At 47.0% G+C, this 26,569-nt stretch overlaps 1 protein-coding gene across 7 annotated transcripts in view; it reads left to right on the top strand.

The window, feature by feature from the left end:
* Window positions 1-26,569, top strand: part of LOC106610786 (rho guanine nucleotide exchange factor TIAM2-like) — a 125,240-nt gene that overhangs the window by 32,017 nt on the left and 66,654 nt on the right. For 2 of the 7 annotated variants that reach the window (XM_045723425.1, XM_014210361.2), the window contains exons 2-5: window positions 15,173-15,284; window positions 15,979-17,136; window positions 22,718-23,183; window positions 23,998-24,161. In XM_045723425.1, coding sequence (XP_045579381.1) covers window positions 15,985-17,136; window positions 22,718-23,183; window positions 23,998-24,161 — 1,782 coding nt within the window. In that variant the 5' untranslated portion in view covers window positions 15,173-15,284; window positions 15,979-15,984. Of the gene's footprint in view, window positions 1-1,716; window positions 3,719-3,909; window positions 4,436-10,771; window positions 10,879-15,172; window positions 15,285-15,978; window positions 17,137-19,423; window positions 19,856-22,717; window positions 23,184-23,997; window positions 24,162-26,569 lie in introns of those variants that run through there. The other 5 variants (XM_045723424.1, XM_014210362.2, XM_014210363.2 and 2 more) reach the window with 5 other exon arrangements.

Raw genomic sequence — 26,569 nt, 5'->3', positions numbered from 1 at the left:
GAGGCTGGATGACAGAACACGCTATAGGCTAGTCTAGGGGCAGATAACCTGGAGCTAGAGAGAGCGAGGGTCTGTCTCTTTCTCTCTCTCTGGTTAGTGACGGACCAGTTGCTCTTTCGATCTGCCCACCTGTGAGGAGCCGAACAATGTGTTCTGTATTCCCCCCCCCCACGCCAGGTTAAGGAATGAAGGCGCAGAATAAAGACCCCTCCTTGTCCTCTTATGAAGGATCAGCTTGACCCCTCTGACCTCCAGGGCTGAAGCATCTGCCTGACCGTTACCAGGGTGGTCTAAAGGCCACAGACAGGCCAGACTGCCAGAGCATCTGCCTGACCGTTACCAGGGTGGTCTAAAGGCCACAGACAGGCCAGACTGCCAGAGCACAGTAATACGACAATCCTATTAGTTAATTTCTATAAATGAGTATATTTGACTTGCCTGATGATTTTAGCTGTCCTCTAAATGTTCCCTAAGCACCGTTGGGTCATAGTATTCAACCTCCGTGGTGATATTAGCGTTTGTTTCCTCGTTAGAGACCTTGCATGACTGCCTAACGAGCGTGGGTCTCATTGACATGCTTTGGGCTCTTCATGGCTGGGTTAATAATGGGCTTGGCATCGGCTTTAATTCAATCACGTCAGTAAAAGGCTGCACATGTGGCAGCGCTGTTAGTGCTTACCCCCTAGCCGAAGTGCCAGTCTGGTCCTGCATCGGCTACGTCGGCTGCATTGTTGCCCTTGTTTTGAAGTGATCGGTTCTGTTGAGAGTATGAAAGACTTGTGTTTGACTGTGGTTTAAATCAAATCAGCCTACACTTGCCTTGTCCCAGACTCAGAGAAAGTGGTTGAAGTGGTTTTTTTTAGTGTCAGTGTTTGTTTGCCTGTGTTTTTTCCTTTTCAGCCCCTAAGTCGATCCTGTTGCTGGTTTCCCGTATAGCAGCTGTTTTGGGTTATAGGTTGAGGGGTCTATATATTTTAATAAATACACATAAGCTGACATTGGAAGTGTTAATTCAACAGTGAATGATCATTTCATTTTAGCCCTGCTCTTTGGATTGGTTTTAGGACATTTCTGCCAAATGAAACACTGAGGAGACAAAATGTGTTTCCATTTGAATAGAAGAGGCCCGAGAAACTGCACACGCGGACACACACACAGCGAAAGTAAATAACATTGCATGAGTACCAGTGTGTATAGCTTGTAGGCTGGCCCTGACACAGTTCTTGTAAGTAATCGCTGTTGCTGGTTGGACGTGGAGCATCTGCTGTATACCTCTGCAGGTAGGTCAAGCTGTTCTGCTCGTGAGGCTGAGCTGAGCACTCCTCTGTGGGATGGTCCAGCGTGGCCTCCTTTTCTCAGACTGTTACCAACCAGCCTACTGTATATCAGTACAACCAGGGGCTCCCACAACATGGATGGACTAGCCACTCACAGCTGTGCGTTTATGACCAGGTGGAATGAGGTAAAGTCCAATCCAACTGATTACAGATAACGAGATGGCAACGAGGGCATCATAGTCGTGGTCCTCCCATCTGATATCGAAGTCATCAGCTTGTCAATGGATTGCGAAGGTGAAGGCATTCGTTGAACTATTCTGGAAAATTCTCTATAATACAGAATTGCTGTGAGTCAGTGTCCCTCCGTTGGCGTGTGGGGAGAGTTTTTTTTTGTTGCAGGCAGGGTAACCTCTCTTCAGAGAGACGTTCCAGTGTGGTCAGCAGAATTCCTCAGTCAGCTCAGCTCTCTGAAGCGTGTGGACAGATGGACTGAGGCTGGCTCCTGGCCAACACGCATACCACGCCTTAAACATGCTCGCCCTAAACATGATCAGGCAGAGTGGATCACATTCCTAACCTATGCCTGTAGTCCAGCCTGTATCTATTCATCTACCAGGTACACTGGACTTTGAACCGCAATATAGCATAAGCTTGGTATGTGGAGACTCCATTTTAATGACACGGGGCTAAATGGTTTTGGTGAACTTACAAGGCACTCTGCTTCATTGATGTTTAACTGTCCTCATTTTAACACGTACTTTTGTATACCTCGCTCATTCGATGGACTCGTTATTGTCGTCGGCACAGGGATAAACGAGAACTTAATTCGTACAACTCCTGAGAACAAAGGCAGGTCTTATCCTGCTGCGAACAGAACGGAAGCGTACAGCAGGTTTGTCGGTTGCGCTTCCCGGAACCAAAGTCCTTATTTGTGACACAAGCTCAGCCGCAGTGGAGATTTCCGTGACCTTTGTCTCTCTCCCAGGTGGTATAGAGTTCTGTTTACATCGTGTTACTTTAACCGTGGCGTCGACTCATTTAGCGTGTGTGTGTAGGCTATTCATGTGTGTCTACTTCTCAGTGTTTATTTGTGTACTCCAGAAGTGGTGTAGACCAGACGCAGCATGGCGTGGTATCTAAACAGCTTAAATCAGTCCTGATGGATTGTTTGTTGTAAAGGGTTGTCTCTGGCCGTTTTGTTTACACGCCTCTCATGTAGACCCTGTGCTTGACGCTGTCAGCACGCCGCTAGCCGTCTCCTCTGAGGTAACCTAAAGTGTGTTCCATTACGTACGTGTGGAACAGCCACAGCAGAGCGGGCGACTCCCGGTCAGGCCACGGTCGGAGCTACACAAGTGCCATCGAGACCGCGTAGTGCAGACATGGACAGGTCTATGACTTTGACCCTTTCGTTGCCTTTGCACTACTTTTCATTATCATTCATATATTTATCAATTCCCGTTTTTTATTCATTCAATTAAATTATTCCCGATCTGCTCGTGTGTCCCAGTCGTATAACCTGGTGCCTCTGGGGAGCTTGTGATTTAGCCAGTGGTGAATTGGATCAAAGAGTGAATTTAGTGATTCATTGTCTGTGTGGCTTGACTCTGGCTCTATTTAGAGCCAAAATGGTGACTCCTTTTCCTCAAAAAGGGAACAGAAACCTCCTACTGGAAACCGACAGGCAAAATATGGACACAGTGGAGCTGGATAAGTTAACATATCAACATTAACGTCAACCTGTCCTTTGGGCTACCTGTCCCAAAGCCCCCCCCACACATTGCCAAACCATCTCAGGGAGGGTTCAAGACCCTGGTGTGAATGTGTAACGGGTGCAGGGCAACGGGTGCTGCTCTCAGCCCAGAGAGAAGCAGATACCGTGGGGAAGGCAACGAGGGCAACTCCCTGGCGTAGGATCTCCGCGAGAATATAAAGGGGAGGGGGGGTAACGAATTCCTTTGGCAGTGATGGATGAGTTGGGGCCACGCGCACACGGACACAAGCGAGCACACAACATCTGGATGTACAGTCTTTGGACTTTCCCTGCAGCATTACCAGCCAGTGAAGCAGATGCACGTGGCTATCTACTGGGACAAAGGCTTGGTGGTCTGCCTTACTAGCCCAGATAAACGAGGACTGCCGTTTCTTTATGACTTACACTAGCTTAAGCCTGAAGCACTCTTAACGATTCTTTCAAGCCGCCAATCAGTTGAATTGATCGTTTTGCACATCTTCATAGGACGGTGACCACAATAATAATGATGTATGTCTATGTACGTGTGTGTGTTTGATAATCCTCTCTTTGTGAATCCAGACAAGTCCAGAATCCCCCAGTGCGTCTCCCTGACCTGTTTTGTTCTCCTCTGGGCAATGCGTCTGGTGGATCACCGTAGCTCTGTAGTCTCCTAGCCTGTGGACCGCAGTAGGCTAACACCACTATGGTAATGAGTGAGTGAGCAGAGAGCTGAATGTATTTAATGGTCTCTCTCACACCAGACGAAGAGACCGATCACCCTGCAGCATACACAGGACACCCAGTCAACCTGATTCAACTGAAAGACCAGAGAACAGTTTAGATACCCCGCCAGCACGACTCACGTGCCCAATGTGTTATATTGTAGGGGCGGGGAAGAGAGGGTTGGCGGTGTGGGCTGGAGATACGGCTGTATAGGTTTGAAGAGTTGACCTTGAGGATTTGACGAAGCGATGATCTCACGGATGTGAGCATCTGCTCCAGCCTCTGTAGCTCCCATCTTCCCTGTAGAGGAGGACAGTGGCATGTTTGGCAGCCGTGCCGTGGAGCCCGTGGCTTCACTGCTATCTCATGGGAGGGATGTCGTGTCAGCTCTCAGACCTCAACCTCAGTCTGACCACTGGCATTGGGGAGGCAAACACAAAGACCAGGAACTGTTCACTGGTTTACAAGACATTTAATACAGTTCAATACACCTGCTGCAGACGTTGGCCGATTGATACATAATAGGTTCTCCCACGGAGATAATGAGATTGAAGTGTGTCTTTTCCAGCTCGGACTCCGAGTTAAACACGTCTTCTCTTCTGAGTGTCTGAGGATGTCATCTGCCCCACAGCTGGAGAACGGCAGGAGCACATCAGCATTCCATCAGCTTCTGTCCTCATTAAGCTGCCTAATGGACAGAGTAAGGTTGTTTTGGGGGTTAAACTTTTCACACGGCGCGCACACACACACACACACACACACACACACACACACACACACACACACGTTTTGATCTAGAGTTACCCTTCGCTGATTGATTGCCACTTTGAAGGTGTGGATTTCCTATGCAAGCAGCATTCCCTCTCTCTGCTAAACACACACACACACACACACACACACACACACACACACACACACACACACACACACCTGCTGACAGATGCCATGCAAAATGGATAGTGACACTCCTGGACGGATCATAGGGCTCTCTCTCCACTGAACATGGCAGTAGATGTGCTGTTTACGCCCAGCTCTGACTTCGGGTCTAGTACCGTCTCTGTCAGTGGGGAGGGAAACACACAGGCTGCCTTGAAGTAGTTCTGGGGCGAGAGCATCTCTGACATGCAGCTCTTTTGTAGATTCCTTCCACTGGGGCCTGATCTGACAGGGGACTTGACAAAGGTGGTTGATCAGGCTGTCGATCTGGGCTTACTGCTTCCACTTTGGTATGACTGAGGAGAGCTAACAGAAAGTAGGAGAAGTCAGGGAAGCAATAGAGTTCTCCCAACATGGCACAGAGAAAGGGAAATGTGATGACTCTTAGTGCTTGTGCTTTGTTCGTCAGAAATGAATTCATAGTGTAGAATTGCATGGATTTTGAAGTTGGTTCTTCCACATTAGAGAGCTTTAGTGTCAGGATGTGCTGAGATCCATCGGTCTCCACTTGTCTTCCTGGTGCTAACAGAGACGGACGGACACTAAGCTTAGCCCCCAGACGACATCCTCCTCTCAGGAGGAGAGCCAGACCAACATGGCCAGAGACAGGAGGGAGGGAGTTCAGTTTAGACAGGAACAATAGACCTGACCTCTAAACGCTGACCCTGGATCATTGACATCACGGGTCTGAATTCCACCTTCACTTTCTCTCTCTCGTTCTCTCGCTCTCTCTCGTACTCTCTCTCTCCCACCCTCTCCCTCTCTCCCAAATTTTCCCACCCCACCTCCCTCCGAAGCTGTAATTTCCACCAACAGAGTTTTTGTTGTGAATATTTCAATCTCGCTGGGTGTTGCTACTCAAATCCCCCCATGAGCTGTATAATCAATGGCATCAGATTACAAATGGCTCCCATCCGCCAGAATGCATCTGTCACAGTGTTGGGGAGAGACGCTGGGTTATTAGCATGCTGAGTTAATGCCTCTCTCTCTGTTTTCTCTCTGTTTTCTCTCTCTCCCATGGGGTTCAGTGTCAGCCGATGGTTTATTGTAGGGAGGTTTTGACATTATCAATGGGGCTGAGATGAGGTGTGAAATTAATTTGACGGCTTTTCCATGAACTGCCATCACACAATCCCCCTAAATGAAAATGTCTACCGTTTTTACTAGGTCCTGTCTCCTGGAGCACACTGACCTGGGAAGTCTGAATTAAGATGGCAGCAGCAACCAGAAGACACTTGCACCGGCGTCCATACTGCTCTCTCTTGGTTCTTTCATGACAGTTTGGATAGAGAGAAACAGTGATTCACTCCCTAATTTCCTTATCCCCCACTCAGTGTCTCAGTGTAGGACGAGCGGGTAAGCTGGGTTGGTTCTACTATGGTGATTATACAGAGGGATGGGAGGAGAGGAGGAAGGTCATCAGTGGTGGGTGGTAATGCTGAAGTTTCTCCCGGTAGGGTGTCTCCTCTGACTGAGCGAGGGGGATTGAACGGTGGAGGCCATCACGGGTTGAGGGGTATCACTGGACGCGTTATCAGGGTGGTGTGTGTGAAAGGACTAACCCTACAGTTCACCCAACCTCGGCCCTCACACTCTCCCAGCCCTGCACGCCCAAACCCGTTGCTAGGTAAAGCACTTTTAGACCTAGCTAGTGAAAAGCGCCGTGTAAATGCAGTCCACTACTATCATTATGTACTACAATGTGCCTCTGCACTTTTCAAGTACTTTATCTGTCAGGGTGCTGAGCAGGAGTCAGCTCAAATGGCATGTTGATGTATGTTACATGAGGCTCCCGTCGGAGAGGAGAGGAGAGGAGAGGGGAGAGAGATTATCCTGCCCCCTCCGAGCTCATTCAGCCTGTTAATTGAGCTTAATTATGGTCATTCCTTTCATTGAGCTCAGCGGAATTACCCACACCTGCTCTGTATGAATATGTATTACGCTGCTCTCGCTTCCTTCCTCACTCTCTTTTCATTAAGGTTCTATGCTTCTGAATGCGTGTGTTGACTCACTGGTATGATCTTTTCTTTCTTTCTCTGCCTCTGCCTCTGAAAGTGTGTTGGTTAACCCCCTCCACTCTAAAGCCTCTACAAAAGCTTTTGAGATTTCCCAGACTAGTCCACGAGGGCCATTATGCTGCTGACATTGTTTGGACCCTCTGAATTCTGCTCTTATTGTTGCCAACATTGTGAACCTGACTCTTTTTGCACATGCAGCCGGCCAAGAACAGCTTATTATTTTACAGCTATTCATGGACAGTGGGCCAACTACAAGCATCATTAGTGGATCATTTAAAAAAATTATTAGGTTACAATGTTGGCATTTGTAAGAGTTTCACAAATCGGCTAATTTGGATTGGTTTCAAGTACAGTAACAGTGGCGTGGGTAAAATTACCAGGGAAGCCGAGCCAGGTGGGGAAAAGGCCATATTCCAACCTATGTGTTATGATAATTGTGTTGTTTGCTCTATAACCTGTTAGATCGTATGCCTTCCCACTGTGATATACAGGCCTGAGGCCGAGACAATAAGAAGACTCAGTGGCAGAATAAATTCAACCACACCTTTGTTTCATCACAAAACCGGAGAGCGACATCTGTCCGGTGACGTCCACAAAACATATTGCATGTAACAAACGGTTACATGACCTACAGCGTGGTCAAGCAAGGTCATGTTTCCCACATTTTCGACCTACTAAACTATTGATTTAGAAGGAGAGTTGTCACAAAGAAAACAGGCGCTTCCTCCACTATTCCAGCACCATTTCAACATCATCTAATCACCTCTGCTTAGTCTAATACCGTGACAACTAAAAAAAGACCAATTTAGTCCAATCAACGTAAGCTAAATATGATGTGGCTGTCCATGGTACTGATTTCTAAGTGTGCGCATGCTTGCATGCAAGTAGAAAAAACACAATGTTGACTCGCCCTACTTGTAAAGAAATGCCAATGCCATCCTCTTTCATGTTGCCTAAACTGTCTGACTGTCATTCAGTTCACGCTTTTAGTTTTTGTTGTCTTGCTAGCCTAACTTCATGGGTAACGATGCGCCAGGCCAGCTAGTTAACATTAGCATTAGCTACAGTACATGTTGAACTTCCATCTTCTCAGGCCAGGGGCACAATGTATGAATTTATGGTTGGATCAGAATCACATTTATAATCATTGGCCAGTACGGAGAATTAAGTAAAACCCACAAGTCCAAATCCCTATCTCCATCCGTGGCTAATTTAGGAAAAGGATGATTTTAGCTAGCTAGCCACCGGACTACAATGAGATGCAACGTTTGGCCTCTGATGTCATGTGATTGGTGTGAAGCCAAATCCAACCTGGCTTCCCTTTACACTTTTTTGGTGCGCCAGGAGCGTTCACAGCTGAGCTCACTCAGTTTAGCGCAACACTGATTGGTTATTATTATTTTTTTAATATCAAGGGAGGCCAAATGCTCGCTGGCTTCCCTTGCGTTCAAGGCTACGGGCGGCAACAATGTCATACTCTTTTTGACCAGACAGCATCAGATAGATGGGCTACACATACAGAGACAGAGGGGCGCTGTTTCGTTTGCTCGGACGCTTTCTCCAGTGAGATACATTGACTCATGCGAATTGAAGGAAATTTACAGAACCCAGAGAGAGGAAAGATGCTATTTTTTTTTTACTAAATAATGTTTCGTAAATGTTTTGTAATACACGCCACTGCTCAAGCAATTGGTTGGATTGTGGCGAGGTTGGCTATGGTCAGAGAGGAGGGAGGACCATGAGAAGAGCACCCACTATTGGGTCTGAGTAGATCCTCCACCGTATCAAATAACCACATAAGCATTCTGAATTACAGAGGCGTGTACTATCTTGAAGGGAATGGTCTTTATATAGTCCCTTGTATAAGCAACAGTATTGTTTGACATTTATTTTGTGAGTCTACAAAATGGTGAGTCCCTTATCTTCCGCCCAACGTGAAGATGTTGCAGTCATTTAGGATGGCGTTTCGATGCCAGGTATTGTGATAAACATTTCTGGCTTGTAATTACCTGCTGAACATCAATTTGACTACAAATCCTGAGCGGTTTAAATCTAAACAAAGAAGTTGTTTTGAGCACCAGAGGGTCACTCTATTCCTGTTGGTACTTAAAAAATAAAGGAGCGGCTCACAAAACCTGGTGGGGAAAAGAAAGAACAGCTTTTGGAATTGTCTGGCATACTTCAGACCAGCAACTGGCCCTGCTGTGCTGTGGCTTTCTCAATGGGCCAGTTTCAACGAAGGTTTTGTGTAGAGGAGCATGTGTTTTTTTTTTAGAAAGGTGGTCACAATTTTTACCCGCCGGGAAAGCACACCGTTTGGTCTGCGTTTCAGAGACGTTAATTCTGGGGAATGCGTGTGGACTTTTGTCTCTGTGCCTTTTCTCATTCACCTTAATTAATTAGCTTTTTAAAATGGATACAGATCTGGCCCTCTGGCTCTGCATACTATTCAACCCAACCCCCCTCGTCTCTCTTCACTACTCCCTTCTCCTCTCTCCTTCTCTTCTCTCCTCCTTCTCTTCATCCAGGCCTGAGTCTTTCTATCTGTTTTAAGGCTTCCGCATGCTTCCCATCCGAAGTAGTTCGTAACAGTTCATGCATATACACTGAGTGTAAAAAAAAAATAAAAAAATAAATAAAAATGTCCTTCCTAATATTGAGTTGCACCCCCTTTTGCACTCAGAACAGCCTCAATTTGTCGTCGGGGCATGGACTTTACAAGGTGTCGAAAGCATTCCACAGGGATGCTGGCCCATGTTGACTACAATGCTTCCAACAGTTGTGTCAAGTTGGTTGGATGTCCTTTGGCGGTGGACCGTTCTTGATACACATGGGAAACTTTTGAGTGTGAAAGACACAGCAGCGTTGCAGTTCTTGACATACTCAAATTGGTGGCACCTACTACCATACCACGTTCAAAGGCACATACGTCTTTTGTCTTGCCCGTTCACCCTCTGAATGGCACAGATACACAATGTCTTAATTGTCTCAAATCCTTCTTTAATCTCTCTTCCTCTTCATCTACACTGATTTAACAGCTATCATCAATAAGGGCTCATAGCTTTCACCTGGTCAGTCTGTCATGGAAAGAGCAGGTGTTCCTAATGTTTTGTACACTTTGTGTATTATGACCATTTTGTGACGTTATTTTTAGTCTTCAGCGAGGAGTTTTTCCGGCTGTTCGTGCACATGACCTTTTTATCTCGTTGCAAGACAAATTTTGGTAGCCGAAGTCTCCGGCCTTTCGTCGGTCATTGGTCAACAGTAGATATCCTTTAATGAAGTGTTTGTTGTCATCCAACGATAGAGGACTCGTTTTCATGTTTTCACTTGAGAAATAGTGCACCAAACATCTTAGTTAGATGTAAAATTGCGGGACTGAGATCTCCTTTGCGATAATGTCAATTTATGACAGATTTCTTCAATTATCTTTAAATTAATTCTTACTATTTTGAGGCGTCTTAAGAGGGACAAATTGTACTATTGCTGCTTTTTTTTCTCGTTTGTCAAGCGAATATCTTTTAAGGGAGTATGCGAGCACACTTGTTCGGTTCTGGTAGGTGCCAGCCGAACCGAAGCATGCGGAGGCCTTTATCCTCCTCTCTCTGTTTCTGCTCTGAGGGATCTCCTCAGCCTGGATTCAGAGCGTTCTATCGCCGTGTTCTCTTGGGGTCGTTGTGGTATGTCGGGTCAGACGAGCCCTAGTCATAGCAGCGTTCCCTGGTGCCTCCCAGGCATTATACAGCTCCATACGCCAACTTGTCTCGCCCAATAATATCTAGTGCTCATGGAAAACTGCTTTGGGTTTCAAAAAAAGCTCCTGCATCCTCTACTGTGGCCAACGGAAAAGCAGGAGAAAGGAGGAACAACACTGAGGGTGTTCCTATACTAAATGTAACATATCTGGTCCTAACGTCCAACCGGAGGGAGTAAGTGAGGCTGGCTTGAGCACTTTTCCTCCTCCTCACCTCGCTCCGTTGCCCCGCGTTACCCTGGTGGATTACGATTCGCTGTGCCTAGAATCTGGGTGGAAGGGGAGGAAGTTTCCACATGTGCCTCAGCCAGTGTGTGTGCGTGTCACTTTAAGACCGGCGGGCTGACTTCATTGACTCCACTTTAAGATCAGAGAGCTCTAGATTCTCCTTGCTTTGCTCTTCAAAGAGCTTTTAGATTAAAGCTTTGGACGGAGGTAAGGGTTGTTTTTATCTCTCCATTTCATCCTTCCCTTTGCTTCCTCCTATTACTAGGATTAAGATAAAACAGGAAAAAAACTATTACTATGGTTGTCTTTTATCCAGGTGCACAGGTGTAGACAGGCCTGTGTCTGGTGCTTTTGTTTGTGTACGAGCAGACTTCAACATGGCATCTATTGTACTGTTTAGGGATGTTGGCATGTTTACTGCTGTAGTGTAGGCTATAACTCTTCTAGCTCTTTTACTGTAGACCCCAGCGGGGTTTATTATATAAGGGGACCTTTCTCTCCCACAAGGGACCTCGTTATCAACTCCGTACAATTCACTGTTGCCAGCATTATATTTATTTACAGCGGAGTCCGTCAGGCTCACTGATTTATTGTTGCTGTTTGCTACGATGGATTCTTAAAAAAAAAAAAATACATTTTCTGTGGTGTTTCTGGTCTGTCGTATAGCCCATGATTTAGATCCTATAATAAAGTTGGCAACATTTACTTTTGGTATAATCAGTACTCCGTTATTTAGGAATTGTTATTAAGAACTGTTTTGACTGTCTTGGCATTTGTCTGATTCTGAAATGACTCCCACATATCTCTGAAGGGCGTCATGTCATTCTTGGTTCAGAGGATCAGAGCACGTCGAAGAAGGCCTTTTTTTAAATGTATAATGAAAAAGTCCGAAAGACACTAACAAAGCAGTTGGCTTAATGCTCAGTGGTTTTGGCAATACAGTATAATCTACCACATATGCCTGCACTCTGATTCACGGACTTTGTTTCCTCCTAACTGAATGGCCACAGGATCCTCTGTATTCAGCATGTATGACAGAGCTCAGGCCCAGTCAGATCTCCGTCTTCCAACAACATTCTACTGACTTTTGTTTACTTCCTGTTTTAATTTTTTTGTTCAGTCCGTGTGAATTTGTCTGGAAGTGGGTCTCGCTCTCAGACAGTGTTTTCCTGCTTCTAAAACAGACGTGGGATCGATTATACTGTACTGCTCCTTTAAGAGTTAGCTAAGCATTAGGCTAGGCTCTGTGCCACAGGAAGGGGATAAGTGATAAGGGAGAAGTCCCCTGGGTACTAATTTGACAGAAGGAAGGTAACATGAAGGAGAGCTGGATAGCTAGTTATAATAATAATAATAATAATAATAATAATAATAATAATAATAGACGGTATGGGTCTGAGGGAACAATGGAGTTCATGAGACCTGAAACCTTTTTCAATACATCCATTGTGTCCTTCTAAATGATTAATGAGACACACCGGTAAAACTATTTTGCTAGTGTACTTCATGTCAGATTGAAGCCAAAACCAAGCTGTCTGTCTGCTTTGATGGATCGATCGTTTCCTCTGATAGGGCTACGCAGATGCGTTCTTCAGTGTGGGATTTCATATTGTTCCACACGTTTCTCTGTGCTTTTATGCCTAGCCTTTTGAGAAATGCTAAGGGAGTGGTTTCTAATCTCTAGGGTTCTGTAGTTTAGGGGGTTAAAAAAGCCCCACTCGCATGGAATTGTAGTGCTGGGGCTGTGTCCTCCAAGGAAGGCCCAAACCAGGCCCTATGTTTCACACTGATGTGTCTAAGGTTTTCTGAGGGTTTCTTTCCCAAGTTTACCTTCAAGGACAGGAGGGGTTTTTCACAGACAGCCTCAGCCTGGCTCAATATGCAGCCCTGTGTGTAGCCTGATATAGACTTGGCCATGTTGGCTTTTTGTGTGTGTGTGTGTGCGTGTGTGCGTGCGATTGCAGAGGCATGCACATGTCTGTAAGGAGTTATATGGGGGCTTTGTGGCTCCTGTCTCAAGGAAATGAGGTTTGCTCATGAAGAAAAAATGCAGTGATGACATAGACACCCCACTACTACACCCCCTCCCACTCATTTCTACAGCATAACTATGCAGTGTTTATACCCTGTGGAATTGTGTCCTCACTGACTTGGCCCAAGGCTCCATCCCTGAGACACGCTGTCAGACTGAAGAGGGAGAGGCGTGGGAGTCTTCCTGGGCCATTAGCAGGAGAATCCCAGGTCACAGGGTATTGGGGGAGGGAGGGCCTGAACAGATGGCCTATCGGAGGGGCTGTTGAGGAGCACAGAGCCTCGGGCAGGGGTTCAGTGCTGTGGCTAAGGAAAATGTGCTCCCCTCACAAAACATTGTTACAATGCTCCGGTTCAGCCCACGTCAGCGGGTTGACGTCTGCATGAATGTGTGTGTATGTGTGGCTTTGAGCCTTCCCTTACCTGAATAAACAGTCAGAAGTTTGCTCTGTGTCAGAAAAAGGAAAGGAACTGGAAGTAGCTATTGGAACAACCTTTCTTCTGACTCCTGCAGCACGCCAGCGGAATTTGTCTGTTTGCTCCCAAAGAGCTTTGTTTAGGTTCTCCTAATTCATTTTGAGGGATTTGGAGCCATTTCCCTACTTCAAGCTCAAGGGGCTAATCGTTGTCAATGCTAATCAGAGAGAAAGTCGGAGGGGGGAGATGAGACTATGGAAGATGGATTGTAAATCCGGCCGTGAAAGATGGTGCTCCGGTTTCCCCACAAATCCGGAATGCTGTGGAGGGCAGGTCAGGGACTAGTACCCTGGTGGAGGGGTCGACCAGGCACCCGTAACCGCTGCTGGCCCTTAACCTTGGACACGTGGCCTCTGGCCTTAACTTGGCAACTCTGGGAATTCTGGCTGTTAGAGGTCTTGGACTTGGCAACACTTCTTACTGTATCTGTCAGAGCTAAAGGCCTTAGACTTGGCAACCCTGAGAACACTTCCTGTCAGGGAAGCTTCTTTGAAACCGAGAACAGCCTCATCCTGGCAGACACATTTCCATTGACCCAGTGGTGCCATCTCTGTAACAAGTGTCTCTTTATCGCTCTGTTATTTCTCATGAGAATAGATGCCATAGTCTTATTTGCTCTGTTTGCTCTCACTTGAAGTGTCAAGTTCAGTATCATTACCACCAGTGTCTCTGTACAGGATGTGGGAACATTTATAGCTGGTGATGGTTAGCAGCAGTTTGTAATACACTACATGACCAAAAGTATGTGGACACCTGCTCGTCGAACATCTCATTCCAAAATCATAGCAATTAATATGGAGTTGCCCCCCCCCCTTTACTGATATAACAGCCTCCACCGTCCAAAATGTTTTTTGTGACTGTGACATCAGACTTCTGCTACAGTACCACCTTTACCCTCAAGCCGGAGCTTTTGGATTCCCATTACCCTCAGCCTATATGCTACAGTACATCTAGTCATTGAGCAGACTATCCCCTGCTTGACTCTAAGGTCTCTAAAGTCAAGGTACATGCGTATAGTAGGAAGGCGAGATAAAGAGCAGTAATGCCACAGATCAGTTCATCCCCGGGGTTAGGCTGTTGGCAGCAGGGTATTTACACTGTGTCCTCTCACACAGGCTGTACGTGTGCTGCTACACCAGTGGAGGATGGCCAGCATGGGAGTTGTTTCCTGGACTGTGTGCTACATGCATGTAGATGTGTAATAGTATACTGGAAGGGTCGTGCTCTTTCCTCAGCTGTGCCCATAACTACAGTAAGAAAGCTCTGCAGCGGTTTATGTTTTTCTGAATCCGCCCCTGGACAAATTTGGCTGTTGGGGCGCAAAAAAAATGGCTGGATTTCCAGTGTTAAAAATAAACAGCGGGGCAAACTGTAGCCAGCTTTCAAACACTTTCCCAACTGATCAAAGAAGACGTCATTGAGTTCTGCAGAGTTGGAAAAAAAGTTTAGGTTGGAGAGGGGAAAAAAGGAGGTATTGAGTCAGAGGGAAAGAGTGAGTTTCTACAGTAGTCACAGACACAGAATGGCCCAGCAGCACAGACCTGGGCTCCTTTAGGTTCACTGTGATGGAAACCTGGTGCCGGTTTGAGCCTAACACATGGAAGCGGTGACTTTTTGTACTGTCTTTGACAGCACAAGTTTGTAGTTACTAATTCAATTTTGGTGTGTTGTATGCCATGCATGCCAACTCTTCAGGTGAGGTACAGTAGCCTTGTAGTGTTAATTCCTCTTGTCAACAGACCTTGAGGATTTTGTAAAGTGAATCTGCTCCTCAGTACCCTAATGGAGAGTAGTCTTCTGATCAAAGCTGGGTGTCCTCTTCTTAACCACTAAAAGACCAAAGTCCTCTACCGACTGCTGGATTAGGACTCAGCCCTAATTGCAACACCTGTCATCAAACATGGGGGTTTGTCACAGGCAGTTAACAAATCTGTGTCGGCATAGCGATAACCCAGTCACTAATCCCAACCGCTCTCCTTTGTGTGTCCCTCAGATGATCCTGGCTGTGCAGCAGGATGAGATAGTGTTGTCTGAGAGCAGAGGAGTCCAGGACCACCATGCCCACTGGAAGTCCACACTCTGGCAAGACACTGTAGGACACACAGGTGAGTCTATAGTTCTGTCTCCTATCAGCGATATTAACAGTGCTTCTATAAGTGGTAGTGATTACAGGTAAGTCACTTAGTACATTTTAAGCAGTGCAGGGAGTGGAAGATTATAGCTATTGTAGTGTTGCCAACTAGACCGATAATGCAGTGACTTTACAGTAAGTGAGCCGTAGCTACCTTCAGTAACACATTACAGTTGTCAAATCAAGCTTTTATATGTCTCAAACCGCACCTTACAGTGCTTTGATTCACTCCCTTCAGATGTCTGGTCATGCCCCTCCTTCCCTAATCTAAAACCCTTTGAGGTTCCCTGGAAGTCATTTCACACATAACAGCCATGAAGGCTTGTTGGTCACACTGGCGCTGATGGTACCTTTCCTGGAAAAGGTCTAAAATAAGAAGTACAGGCTGTCTTTGTAATTATTAGATGCTCTCCTGTGCAATTATGCCTTTTTCTTTGGTCTTTTCACTCAGATGTTATCCGATTAAACTTAGTCCGTGACTGATGGCCTCTCGTAGGAATCATTAGTCGCTAAGTGTAGTGTGGTAATGTCTATTTGGAACGAGTCTGCTCAACCATGACCAATCTGAGTTACAGCAGTGTGACGACAACTGAAATGATGTCACCCAACAGATGTCTGCCTTGCCTTCCATAGTATCTCTGACAGAATCGGTCTCCTTTGTCTTCCAGATCGCAATGGGAAACTCTGAGAGCCAGTACAGCCTTCAGGTGCCCAAGGGCACCAGCTTAATCCTCCCCGGGAAACAAAAACCCTACTCACTAAAGTTCCGCTCAACCAAAGAGGAGGTTCTTTCCCCCCATACGTGGTGGAAAGGTGGGCCAGGGGGCTCGGGTTACAAAGCCAGGGCTGTTGGCCGAGGCTGCCTCTCCCCCCAGCAGAGGAGAGGAGAGCCGTACGTCTCCAGACACTACGATTATGTCACCAAGGGGGTGAAGGGCAGTCCAAACTGCCGTCGTTGGCATGACTCCCCACCAGGAGGCGGCTCACAACTCCCATCTGAGAATGGCTGCTGCCCATTTGAAGGCAGTGGACGCCTGGACAGTAGAGTATCAGGGGAGCTCAACGACCATGCTCTGAACGGACACAGGAACCCAGAGAGGATGCCAGGAGAGGGTGAGGAGGGGCTGGAGGAGCAAAGCAGTCCCAGGGTGGTCATCAAGAAGGATGGTAGTTTGAGGGTGGAGTTCACCAACACTAACAGTGGTCTGCTCCTGGACGAGGCCTCTGGGCCGGTGCAGCTGCTCAAATTCTCCCCCACCCTAGAGTCCACCCCAAGCCTTCCTGGCAGCAGCAGGGGGCCTGAGGCCCACCACGGAGCTCCGCAGCCAGCCTCAACCTCCACCACCAGGACCAGCAAGGGCAGCTCGCTGAGCTCCGAGGGGTCCTGGTACGACTCGCCCTGGGGGCACAGTGCGGACCTCTGCGACCAGGACCAGTCCTGCTCTCCCAGTAGGACTATGGGAAACAGTGGGGCTGACCAGTTGGAGGCCTTTGGCCAACAGTCTCCCCCAGTCTCCATATCAGATCTCTACAGGGACCCTAGTATGGCTGCCACCTTCCCCACCGCTAAGGACCTGTTGGCACAGTACAGGGAATCCCCCCATCACATCCAGCACCGGGCCTCCTTTGTTTCGGCCCTGGACGTGCCTACTGAGGAGGAGTGTCCGGAGGCCAGGCAGTACTCGTCCTACACCCTGCCCTGCCGTAAGGCCCGGCCCAGCGGAGAGCGCTCCACCCTGAAGAAGGGCTCTGGCGCGGTCAGAAGTCGCATGAGACGCCTCAGCGACTGGACTGGAAGTCTTAGCAGGAAGAAGCGGAAGACACAGGTGAATGGGGCTGTTGTATGGGCTTGTCTGTGTAGGTCAGGATCCTACCGCTCAAAACATCTACATTTTTTCAGAAACATTTGTCAATGTCCCTAAGTACTAACCCCACAAAGAGCAAGCAGAAGCGACAGTGGCAAGGAAACACTTCCGCTCAGGTTCTAAACTAATGATGTTCTTCACAGGGTGCATACAGATCTATGAACTATCTTCATGGCTTGGTATGTACAACCAGTATGCCTACAGCTGTGTTTTCAGTTAGTTCTGTAGCCATAGCATATTGCTAGTCTCCATGTAGTCAAACTGTAGTCTGTAATAGAGGTATTGCCTTAGATTTACATGTAGCTTTTTTTTACCCCCCAATTTCGATCTTGTCTCATCGCTGCAACTCCCCAACGGGCTTGAGAGAGAGGGCATTCTAAAGCAGCAACCAGAAGCACAGCATGTTCTGTTTTCACCTCGACTACTCTTATGTTTTACAAGATTTTCTTCTTATAGAACCCTCAGGAAGGACATTCTCTTTTGATAATTGTGGTATATATTTTGATGCGTCCTCCGAAACATGACCCGCCTAACCGCTGCCGTGTCTTTGGCATCATTAAAAGTGAAGACCGTTATTTTAGCAAATCAATTCTCTGTATTTATTATTACGTGACTAAACTAATCATGTAAAGGTAATTAACTAGGAAGTCGGGGCACCACGGAAAATCTTCAGATTACAAAGTTATAATTTTCCGAATATAACTCTTCAGATATTTTAATATCTGATCAATTAGTCTTCTATTAATTAATTATTCTTTACCTCACGTCAGTCTCATTCCAAACGTCGTAAACTGTTGGTTATCTGTATGAACCCAGCCTTTACTATGAATAATCCATACACCAATTGGCTTAGTAAGTAAATGATTAACTAACTAAATAATCACAGAAATGCATAAACAAACAAACAGTAGGTATTGGTTACAAGGATAGGGCCGATTCCCTTGTGGGCTAAGCCGATAAGACGGCTTGGTGGACAAAGGGAAGTGGGTGTGAACTGAGAAAGCGGGAAAGTCAAAAGGGATCACTACAGTTGATAATTATATTAATTGAAATGCTAAGCCTTTGCACATGAATGCTTACTCATTCGGGAATAATTGCAATCTATATATATTTACGCCCATGTGTAATTGGGATCTCTGTTGGAATCGTCAGTCCGTCTGCTGGAGAGTTCATCTGAGTCGCTCTCTCTCTTTCTGTTTCCCTGAAGATCAGTCTTTCGTGGTTAGAATGGATACTTCAGAAACATTCTCATAGATAGATGTTTCGGCAGTTGTCAGTATTCACATCCCAGGTTTACATCATTTCTAGCTGCAGACTAGTAATTAGTACCTAAGATTTGCTCCTATTCTGTAGGGATCGATAGTCTCAGAGTTTAATCTTTTCCAGCCGTGTAGACAATGCTCCATGTGGTATGGTTAGGAATTCAATAACTACTCGCAATCACAGCTCACGCTGTGGGTTTGCTCAGTCTGAAGATGATTTTCTTAGGAGGGTGTTTTATTCGTAACCATAGAAAAGGCGGTTCCATGACACCAGATCATGTCTGTGCTCATGGCGGTGGGCCAATGACTTAGTTAAACTTTAATGGGAATACACATTAAAGGTTTAACATTACATCATTTCACAAATAGTTTCATCTTTACTCATTCATTTTATACAATAATTAGATGCAAACCTCATAAACAGAGTTAGGGTATTGTGGCTGTATTGTCTTTCATGGGGTCACAAACATGAAACAAAATGGACCGGGTCGTAGCTGGCTTCACCGACAATTTACACATTCTCCAAAATATGGATACGGTTCAGTTTTCAAATTCTGTGATGTAGTAGAATTTGGTGTGAGTTCCTTTGTTCTACTGTGAAACTCTGCATGAAAAGGGGAGAGCGTCTCCGCCAGCAATTTACAACCTCAGATAACAGAACCTGAGTGTAGGAGAGAGGGGGAAGCCACAATCTATACCCAGAAAGGGCCACGTCATGACACCGCGCTCCTTAACACTCCTTAACCAGCCGCAACACTGTGTCGGAGGAAGCACCATTCAACTGGTGACTGAGGTCACTCGGGAGGCCCTGCATTTTTACATTTGAGTCATTTGGCAGCCGCTCTTATCCAGAGCAACTTACACTAATGAATGCATACATTTTAATATTTATTCGTACTGGTCCCCCGTGGAAGTCGAACCCACAACCCTAGCATTGCAAGTGCCATGCTCAACAAACTGAGCCACACGGGACCCCCTTAGCTGTATCAGGTGTGTCTAGTCTCCTTTGGAATTTCCCTGTTTGAGATATGAATGTCTGTAGCTCCACAGGAGAATATGGTTATTATGTGCTTGGCACAGACCAGTGTTCCAACCCTGTTAGTGTCCTGTTAGGGAGGGGGGCAGGGGAAGCAACTCTCTGGCATTTTCTTGGCTGGGGACTGTTACTGTTACCTGGGCCATGTGCCTCAGCGGTCGGTGTCGTCTCGCCAGGAACACAACGTTGTCCCCGCCCCCGAGGACCACAATACCAGCTGTCTGAGGACCGAAAACCACAGGGTAGCGCAAAATGAAATTTGCAACGCGGATGGTGCATTGTGTCGGGACTAGAGATGCAGTAGTCTACCGGAGAGTAAGGCATGAAACCGAGAGGAACGATGAGAAGCCAAGGGGTATGCAGATTCCATGTCTACGTCTGGGTGGGTACAAGAAATCATGTCAGTTTCGTTACTAACCTCATGCTAATGGAGGGAATATGCTAAATGCCATGTGTTGGAAGCATAGCTTGCCATTGTAGGTGATTTGCTGTTGAGTGTGGTGGTGTTGGCGTGATTGGTTGAAACGGCATGTTATTTACCAGTTTACAGCAGGTCTGTATGACGTATAGTTCAGTGTTGCAGCATGGGTCAGACGGCTGAGAACAGGACCTGTAAAAGGACACCAGACTGTTTTGTACAGGATAAGAATAACCATGACTTGTATGCCAAATCACTGGCTAGTGTGTTTGTGTACATCTGTGTTATGGATCTGCAATAGCTTATTTATAATTTGTAAGTCGCTCTGGATAAGAGCGTCTGCTAAATGACTTAAATGTAAATGTAAAAATGTAGAGCATTTATCCCCATAAATGTAATCACAATAGTCATATTTTCTGCAACAAAGGCTAAGTAGGTAATTGCTAAAAATGTGCGTTGTAAGATTTTCCCAAATTAGTTTAACTGCTCGTAAACGTGGCCCTCTGTGACCTTGTCTTTAAATCAAACATTATGCACCAATTCAATAGCTCTTTTCAACTTGAACACACTTTTCAGACAATGCCAAGATAATTGCTGTAAGACTTTAACATCTCTGTTGCAGTGAGTCCCAGCTCAAGATTTAGAAACACCACCTCGCTCATAATGATGAGGTTGTCATGGTGATTAGGATTTGGTGGAGCTGCTCTGGGCTCTACTCACCACCCTGTCCTGCTCTCCAGAGAGCCAGTCCATAGTATGTTCTGTATGGATAGGCGCTCGTTCATTAGGGTCTGACAAAGGAAATCGGGGAAGGTAAAAGGACTTCCCTGAAGCACAGAGAAGGATATGTGCTCATTAATTTGGGTTTGACCCTCGTTGGGGGTAAAGCTTTCACTCTAAACTACTAGACCTCACCTAAGCCCTAATAATCTCCTGCCATGTGTTGGGTTTGGGAAGAGACCTAGGACTCACAGCTTCCCTGCACTATTGAACTTGTTGACCTTTTCAGTGAGAAGGAGGAGGGCTTATGGAGGACTGTGATTTTGAAGTTGTTCTGGTTCCCAGCGCAGCTTCATAGGTCCATGAGAAACTCTCCACCAAACCCTGGTCAATCCGAGTAACACTCAAACCCCCATTCTCCTTTAAACTCCACCCTACCTCAAATGTGTGTCCTCTGTAGGTTTTAGGCAACCCTGGCCTTCAGGACAGATTAGTAATGAGCAGAGGGATATTTTTAGAGATAAATGGTCTCTTTCAGTGTTCTGACTCAAACTGTGAATTCTTCATGGGCAAATGTTGGAGCGTGATGCTTCCAACTGAGCTCTGGATAGTTTAATTGGAGCCATTCAGAGTTTTTATAGCTTCATGCTGACACATTCACTGGGTCTCCTTTCCCTCTGGTGACTCTGGAGTCCAGGACAGAGACCGTTCAGGGGCCCCACCCTGGCCTTGTTCTGCTCCTGTCTGGAGCTCTCCGCTGGGTCTCTTGTTTCACCAAGGCCACTTAATCACCCACAGCTTCCAGTTGGCTCATTAATCCATATATCACCAAATCACGGCATCACAGCCCATTTTCAACGAGTCAACCCAAATCAGGACTAATTCCAGCTCTTTTTTCCCTCCAGCTGGGCTCCAGAGCCAGCCTCTCAGGTCCAGTCCAGGTCCTTATGAGAAACAGCTGGGGGAGAGGTGGGAGGAAAGGGGTGATTAGGGGAGACTGCTGGAAGAAAGAGGATACTGAGGGAGAAAGGGAGACTGACTGACAGCCGGGAGGAAGGGGGTAGACTGAGCGAGAGACTGGGGAAGGGCATCAGAACACTGTGTTTGAAGTGCACTCAACTCAGTTGCCAGGGGAGACCAGATGCTGCAATCTATTGGAGTGCAGGTGGGCTTTCATTACCCCTGAAAGAGAAAGAGTTCAATCCCATGAAGTAGTGTTCTACTGGGGTCAGGAAACCAGGGTGCCCTCACCGACGCAATTAAATTGTCTCAGTCTCAAGAACTTTAGTCGCCAGAGTGCCAGGTTCAGGAATTGAAGTGTTTTTCTTGTGGGACTCCTCACTCTCTCACCTCATCCCACCCTCTCTCCCTACCCTCTCTCCCTACCCTCTCCTCACTCTCTCACCTCATCCCACCCTCTCTCCCTACCCTCTCTCCCTACCCTCTCCTCACTCTCTCACCTCATCCCTACCCTCTCTCCCTACCCTCTCTCCCTACCCTCTCCTCACTCTCTCACCTCATCCCACCCTCTCCCCACCCTCTCTCCCTACCCTCTCCTCACTCTCTGACCTCATCCCACCCTCTCCTCACTCTCTCACCTCATCCCACCCTCTCTCTCTACCCTCTCCTCACTCTCTCACCTCATCCCTACCCTCTCTCCCTACCCTACCCTCTCCTCACTCTCACCTCATCCCACCCTCTCTCCCTACCCTCTCTCCCTACCCTCTCCTCACTCTCACCTCATCCCACCCTCTCTCCCTACCCTCTCCTCACTCTCACCTCATCCCACCCTCTCCCCACCATCTCTCTCTACCCTCTCACCTCATCCCACCCTCTCCCCACCATCTCTCCCTACCCTCTCCTCACTCTCACCTCGTCCCACCCTCTCTCTCTACCCTCTCCTCACTCTCTCACCTCGTCCCACCCTCTCTCTCGTCCCACCCTCTCCTCACTCTCTCACCTCATCCCACCCTCTCTCCCTACCCTCTCCTCACTCTCTCACCTCGTCCCACCCTCTCTCCCTACCCTCTCCTCACTCTCTCACCTCGTCCCACCCCCCTCCCTACCCTCTCTCCCTACCCTCTTCTTCTCTCTATGTGCTTCCAGGAGCCCCGGTATAAGGATGGCAGCGAGGTCTTTGACAGTGGAGTGGACGGCCTGACAGCTGACACCAGCTCTCCCTCCCAAGTATCCAGCCTGTGGTACCCTGGCGGTGTGGGGGCCTCCCGGGCCCAGTCGGCAGGGGCCCTCCACCACAGCAACGATGCCCTTCGTCAGAACATCTATGAGAACTTCATGCGGGAGCTGGAGACAGGGACTGGACAGGGCAGTAGTGGAGGAGGGGGAGCTGGAGAAAGGAGAGACCCGTCTACGGGGACAGAAGAGGGGGAGAGCAGCAGTGAGTCTGCAGGGGGCTCTCTGGAGCAGCTGGACTTGCTGTTTGAGAAGGAGCAGGGGGTGGTACGCAGGGCCGGCTGGCTGTCCTTCAAACCCCTCCTCACCCTGCATAAGGACAGGAAGCTGGAGATGGTCACACGCAGGAAGTGGAAACAGTACTGGGTCACCCTGAAAGGTGAGTACTGTAGGGGTGGGTGAGCAGAGGGAAACAGGGTTTGGCACATTGCCGTCTAAGGTCCAGTCGATCAGAAATGAATTGGACCTTGAATAGCTGACTGAAATGGAGTGGGGCTTGATGTTCTCTAGGTTGGGTCACATTGAAAGGCGAGTTAAAGGTGTGAGGAGAGTAGAGGGTAACAGAAAGGTTAGAGAGTGTTCCAATTTTCAGGTCCAGTTGATATGACCACTGTATCATGGAATACATCAACTGAAATGTAATTTACGCTGGGAGACAGACGAGAAGGACAGGTTCAAACTTTAAATCACATTAAAGTTCAAGTAAAACTCTCTCTTGAAGAGAGTACAGACGTATCACTTAAGTGAGGACAGCAGCTTCATGTGGTTTCCTTTACATAGCCTGTGCATTAAATTTACCATAGACTGATTCTTCACTATCCTAAAAGCTTACAGGGAATTATTCTGGTGTATTTACCTGCTAAATGGGTAAACCTCAGGCCAGGTGCTAAATGGGTAAACCTCAGGCCAGGTGCTAAATGGGTAAACCTCAGGCCAGGTGCTAAATGGGTAAACCTCAGGCCAGATGCTAAATGGGTAAACCTCAGGCCAGGTGCTAAATGGGTAAACCTCAGGCCAGGTGCTAAATGGGTAAACCTCAGGCCAGGTGCTAAATGGGTATGTGGACCCTCAGCCTTCCTTCCACTTTACTGTAAAATGACTCAAGATCAGCAGAGACAAATGACAGTTTGAGGTCATTCTTCTGAGGTGTGGTCTTCCTCCCTCTAACAACCATCCTCTTCCTCTCCCTGCAGGTTGTACCTTGTTGTTCTATGGGAAGGGTTCTCCAGAGCAGGAGCTGTCTCCGCGCTACGCCCTGTTCGCAGAGGACAGTATCGTCCAGGCCGTTCCTGAGCACCCCAAGAAGGAGAACGTCTTCTGTCTCAGCAACAACTACGGCGATGTCTACCTCTTCCAGGTGAGGCGTGCCGACTTACCTCACTCTCCAAACTGAACAAAGTACTGTCGATGCCAACAGTAGTTACCCCAATTGATGGAGATGCCGGAGAAGCTGTAGATGCTTGTAGATGCTAAACTGTCTGTTCTGGGAAAAAAATCCACGTGTTTTGTATACATACAGTACGTCGCCATGTGCTCACAGAGGTCACACTAGGTCATACTACCACTGTTTGAACTGTATTGCTCAGTCCAGCAGGTCACTCCTCCACAGTTACTGCCTGCGTGGCGTTAGCTTGGCGTTAGCTTGGCGTTAGCTTGGCGTTAGCTTGGCGTTAGCTCCCTGAGCACGTCGTGGTGTTGGCGGTCGGATTTCCCCCATTGCTCTGCTCGGCTCCCTGTCAAGCTAAGTGTTCCAGCTAATTCAACACACAATTAAGGAGCAGAAGCTGTTACTTAGTGGGGAATGTTTTGTGTACCCTGAAAGGAACGTGTGTCCTGTGCTGCTGGGGCAGCTAACGTGGTTTGATAGCCTCTTCCTGCTTGGCCAGTCAAGCGGAACGTGTTCTGGTGACGTGTCCACAGTGGTTTTGTCTGCTGCTAGATTACACTGACTGTGTCATTTTGTGATTAACATGGGTAACCGGGATTCCAGCACTGTCCTGGGAACACTCTTCACATTTCCCATGGAAAAAATAGGACAAGACCCGGCAAATGAACATTTCTCCTCCAATGTCGGAATGAATGCAATTCCACAACATCTACAACACGCTCAGCATCAGATTAGCAAAAAACATGTAGTGGTACATTATCCAAACAGGTTGTTCCATGGAAGCCTTTAGTCTAGCGTATTTATCGCCAGACTGCACATGCAACCAGAATGCAGTTAATGAACCCTACAGGAAACCTCTACTTATAGCCTATAAAATAACGTGTGCCTCTTTGAGCTGACATTGTGACCCTTCAGACAGTCCCACATTTGATAGGTCTTTGCACAATCCACTACATGGGCATCTCTGTCAGACAAGAAGTCTGTTAGAATTTTCCCTGATGCATCAGAAATGTTATCGTCTCCTGTCATAGAGCCTTAGGCTATTTTCCTATCCAGTCATCCCACTGAAGCCCCGACTCCTGTCTCGTATGGAAATTCCTAACTTTATTCTGTAATCCATAGGTTGCATTATCAAAGCATGCCTATGCATGTCAAAATACCGCGACAACGTTTCTCCCACTTTTCTGTACTGTCTCGTACTTCCTGCCCATATGAGAGCGTCAGTAGAGAATGTGTGATCAACCAACGGTATGGGAGTAGAAATTGATATTTTTAAAACGGAGTTGTTCCTCATTAAGATACCTTGATATTTAAACTATGTCCACTCTTCATCTCCCTGTTATTCATGAGCTGGTCTGCTGTATGTATAATCGTCAACTATATTTTCCCATATTGAAGGAGGTTATCTAGCAAGCTTAGCAACTTTGGCCATTTTACTTTTTTGGACTGCCGTTACAAACTTTGTATGCTTCGACAAAGCTGTACTCGGGAGGCGCTCGAGTCCTGAGCACGCTCCGTGTCAAGAGAACCTGCTGTAACCTTTTATTTAACTCGGCAAGTCAGTTAAGAACAAATTCTTATTTACAATGACGGCCTACCCTGGCCAAACCCGGACGACGCTGGGCCAATTGTGCGCCGCTCTACTGCCGGATGTGATGCAGCCTGAATTCTAACCAGGTACTGCAGCGATGCCTCTTGCGCTGAGATGCTGTGTATTAGAAATGCGCTGAATTAATTGAGGAACATGACAACGCTCAGATTTTCTGAATGGTTTGTTTCATAATTCACAACAATGTCGTTGGTGAACAAAGATAATTACTCTGTAATGACTAAATATAGATTTAATTTGCGCTGAAACCTTTACATAGTGACGCCGCGACCCTCTTATGTCGAGAGCTCTGACATCTTGGTTTTAAAAGCTGTTAATGTGCACTTCCGATTTCTGCTGTATTTCCCGTGACTCTCGGGAGAAATATGAATTGCTCCCGGTATTGAAATTTGGTAGATTTTCAGGAAAATATGAATCCCTAGTGTGAGCTAAACAATGTCGAACAAACACGCTATTCAGCAAATTCAGGCTGTATAATAGTGGATGGAGATGTTTTACAAGTGTACTTGCACACATACGCGCTGTGCACACACTTGTTGTGTATTTTTAGACTGTATAATCGAGTAGACCAAGTTAATGATTCTAGCTCGTAAATTATTATATGGAGAAGATTTCAACTCCAGCTGGAAGGTTTCTGTTTGTGTTCATATTTTGAAGAGCATCTGACTCCCTGACCTTTATTTTCTCTGTTGGATACAGAGATTCCCCTCTCACGTTTACGAGCTTTTTCTGAGTGTAGCGCATGAAATCCCAGTTGTGGTGTTCGGGG

Source organism: Salmo salar, chromosome ssa09 (assembly GCF_905237065.1).
Source record: "Salmo salar chromosome ssa09, Ssal_v3.1, whole genome shotgun sequence".
In the NCBI taxonomy this organism is placed as follows: domain Eukaryota; kingdom Metazoa; phylum Chordata; class Actinopteri; order Salmoniformes; family Salmonidae; genus Salmo; species Salmo salar.
This window is presented reverse-complemented; position numbering and strand designations above follow the sequence as displayed.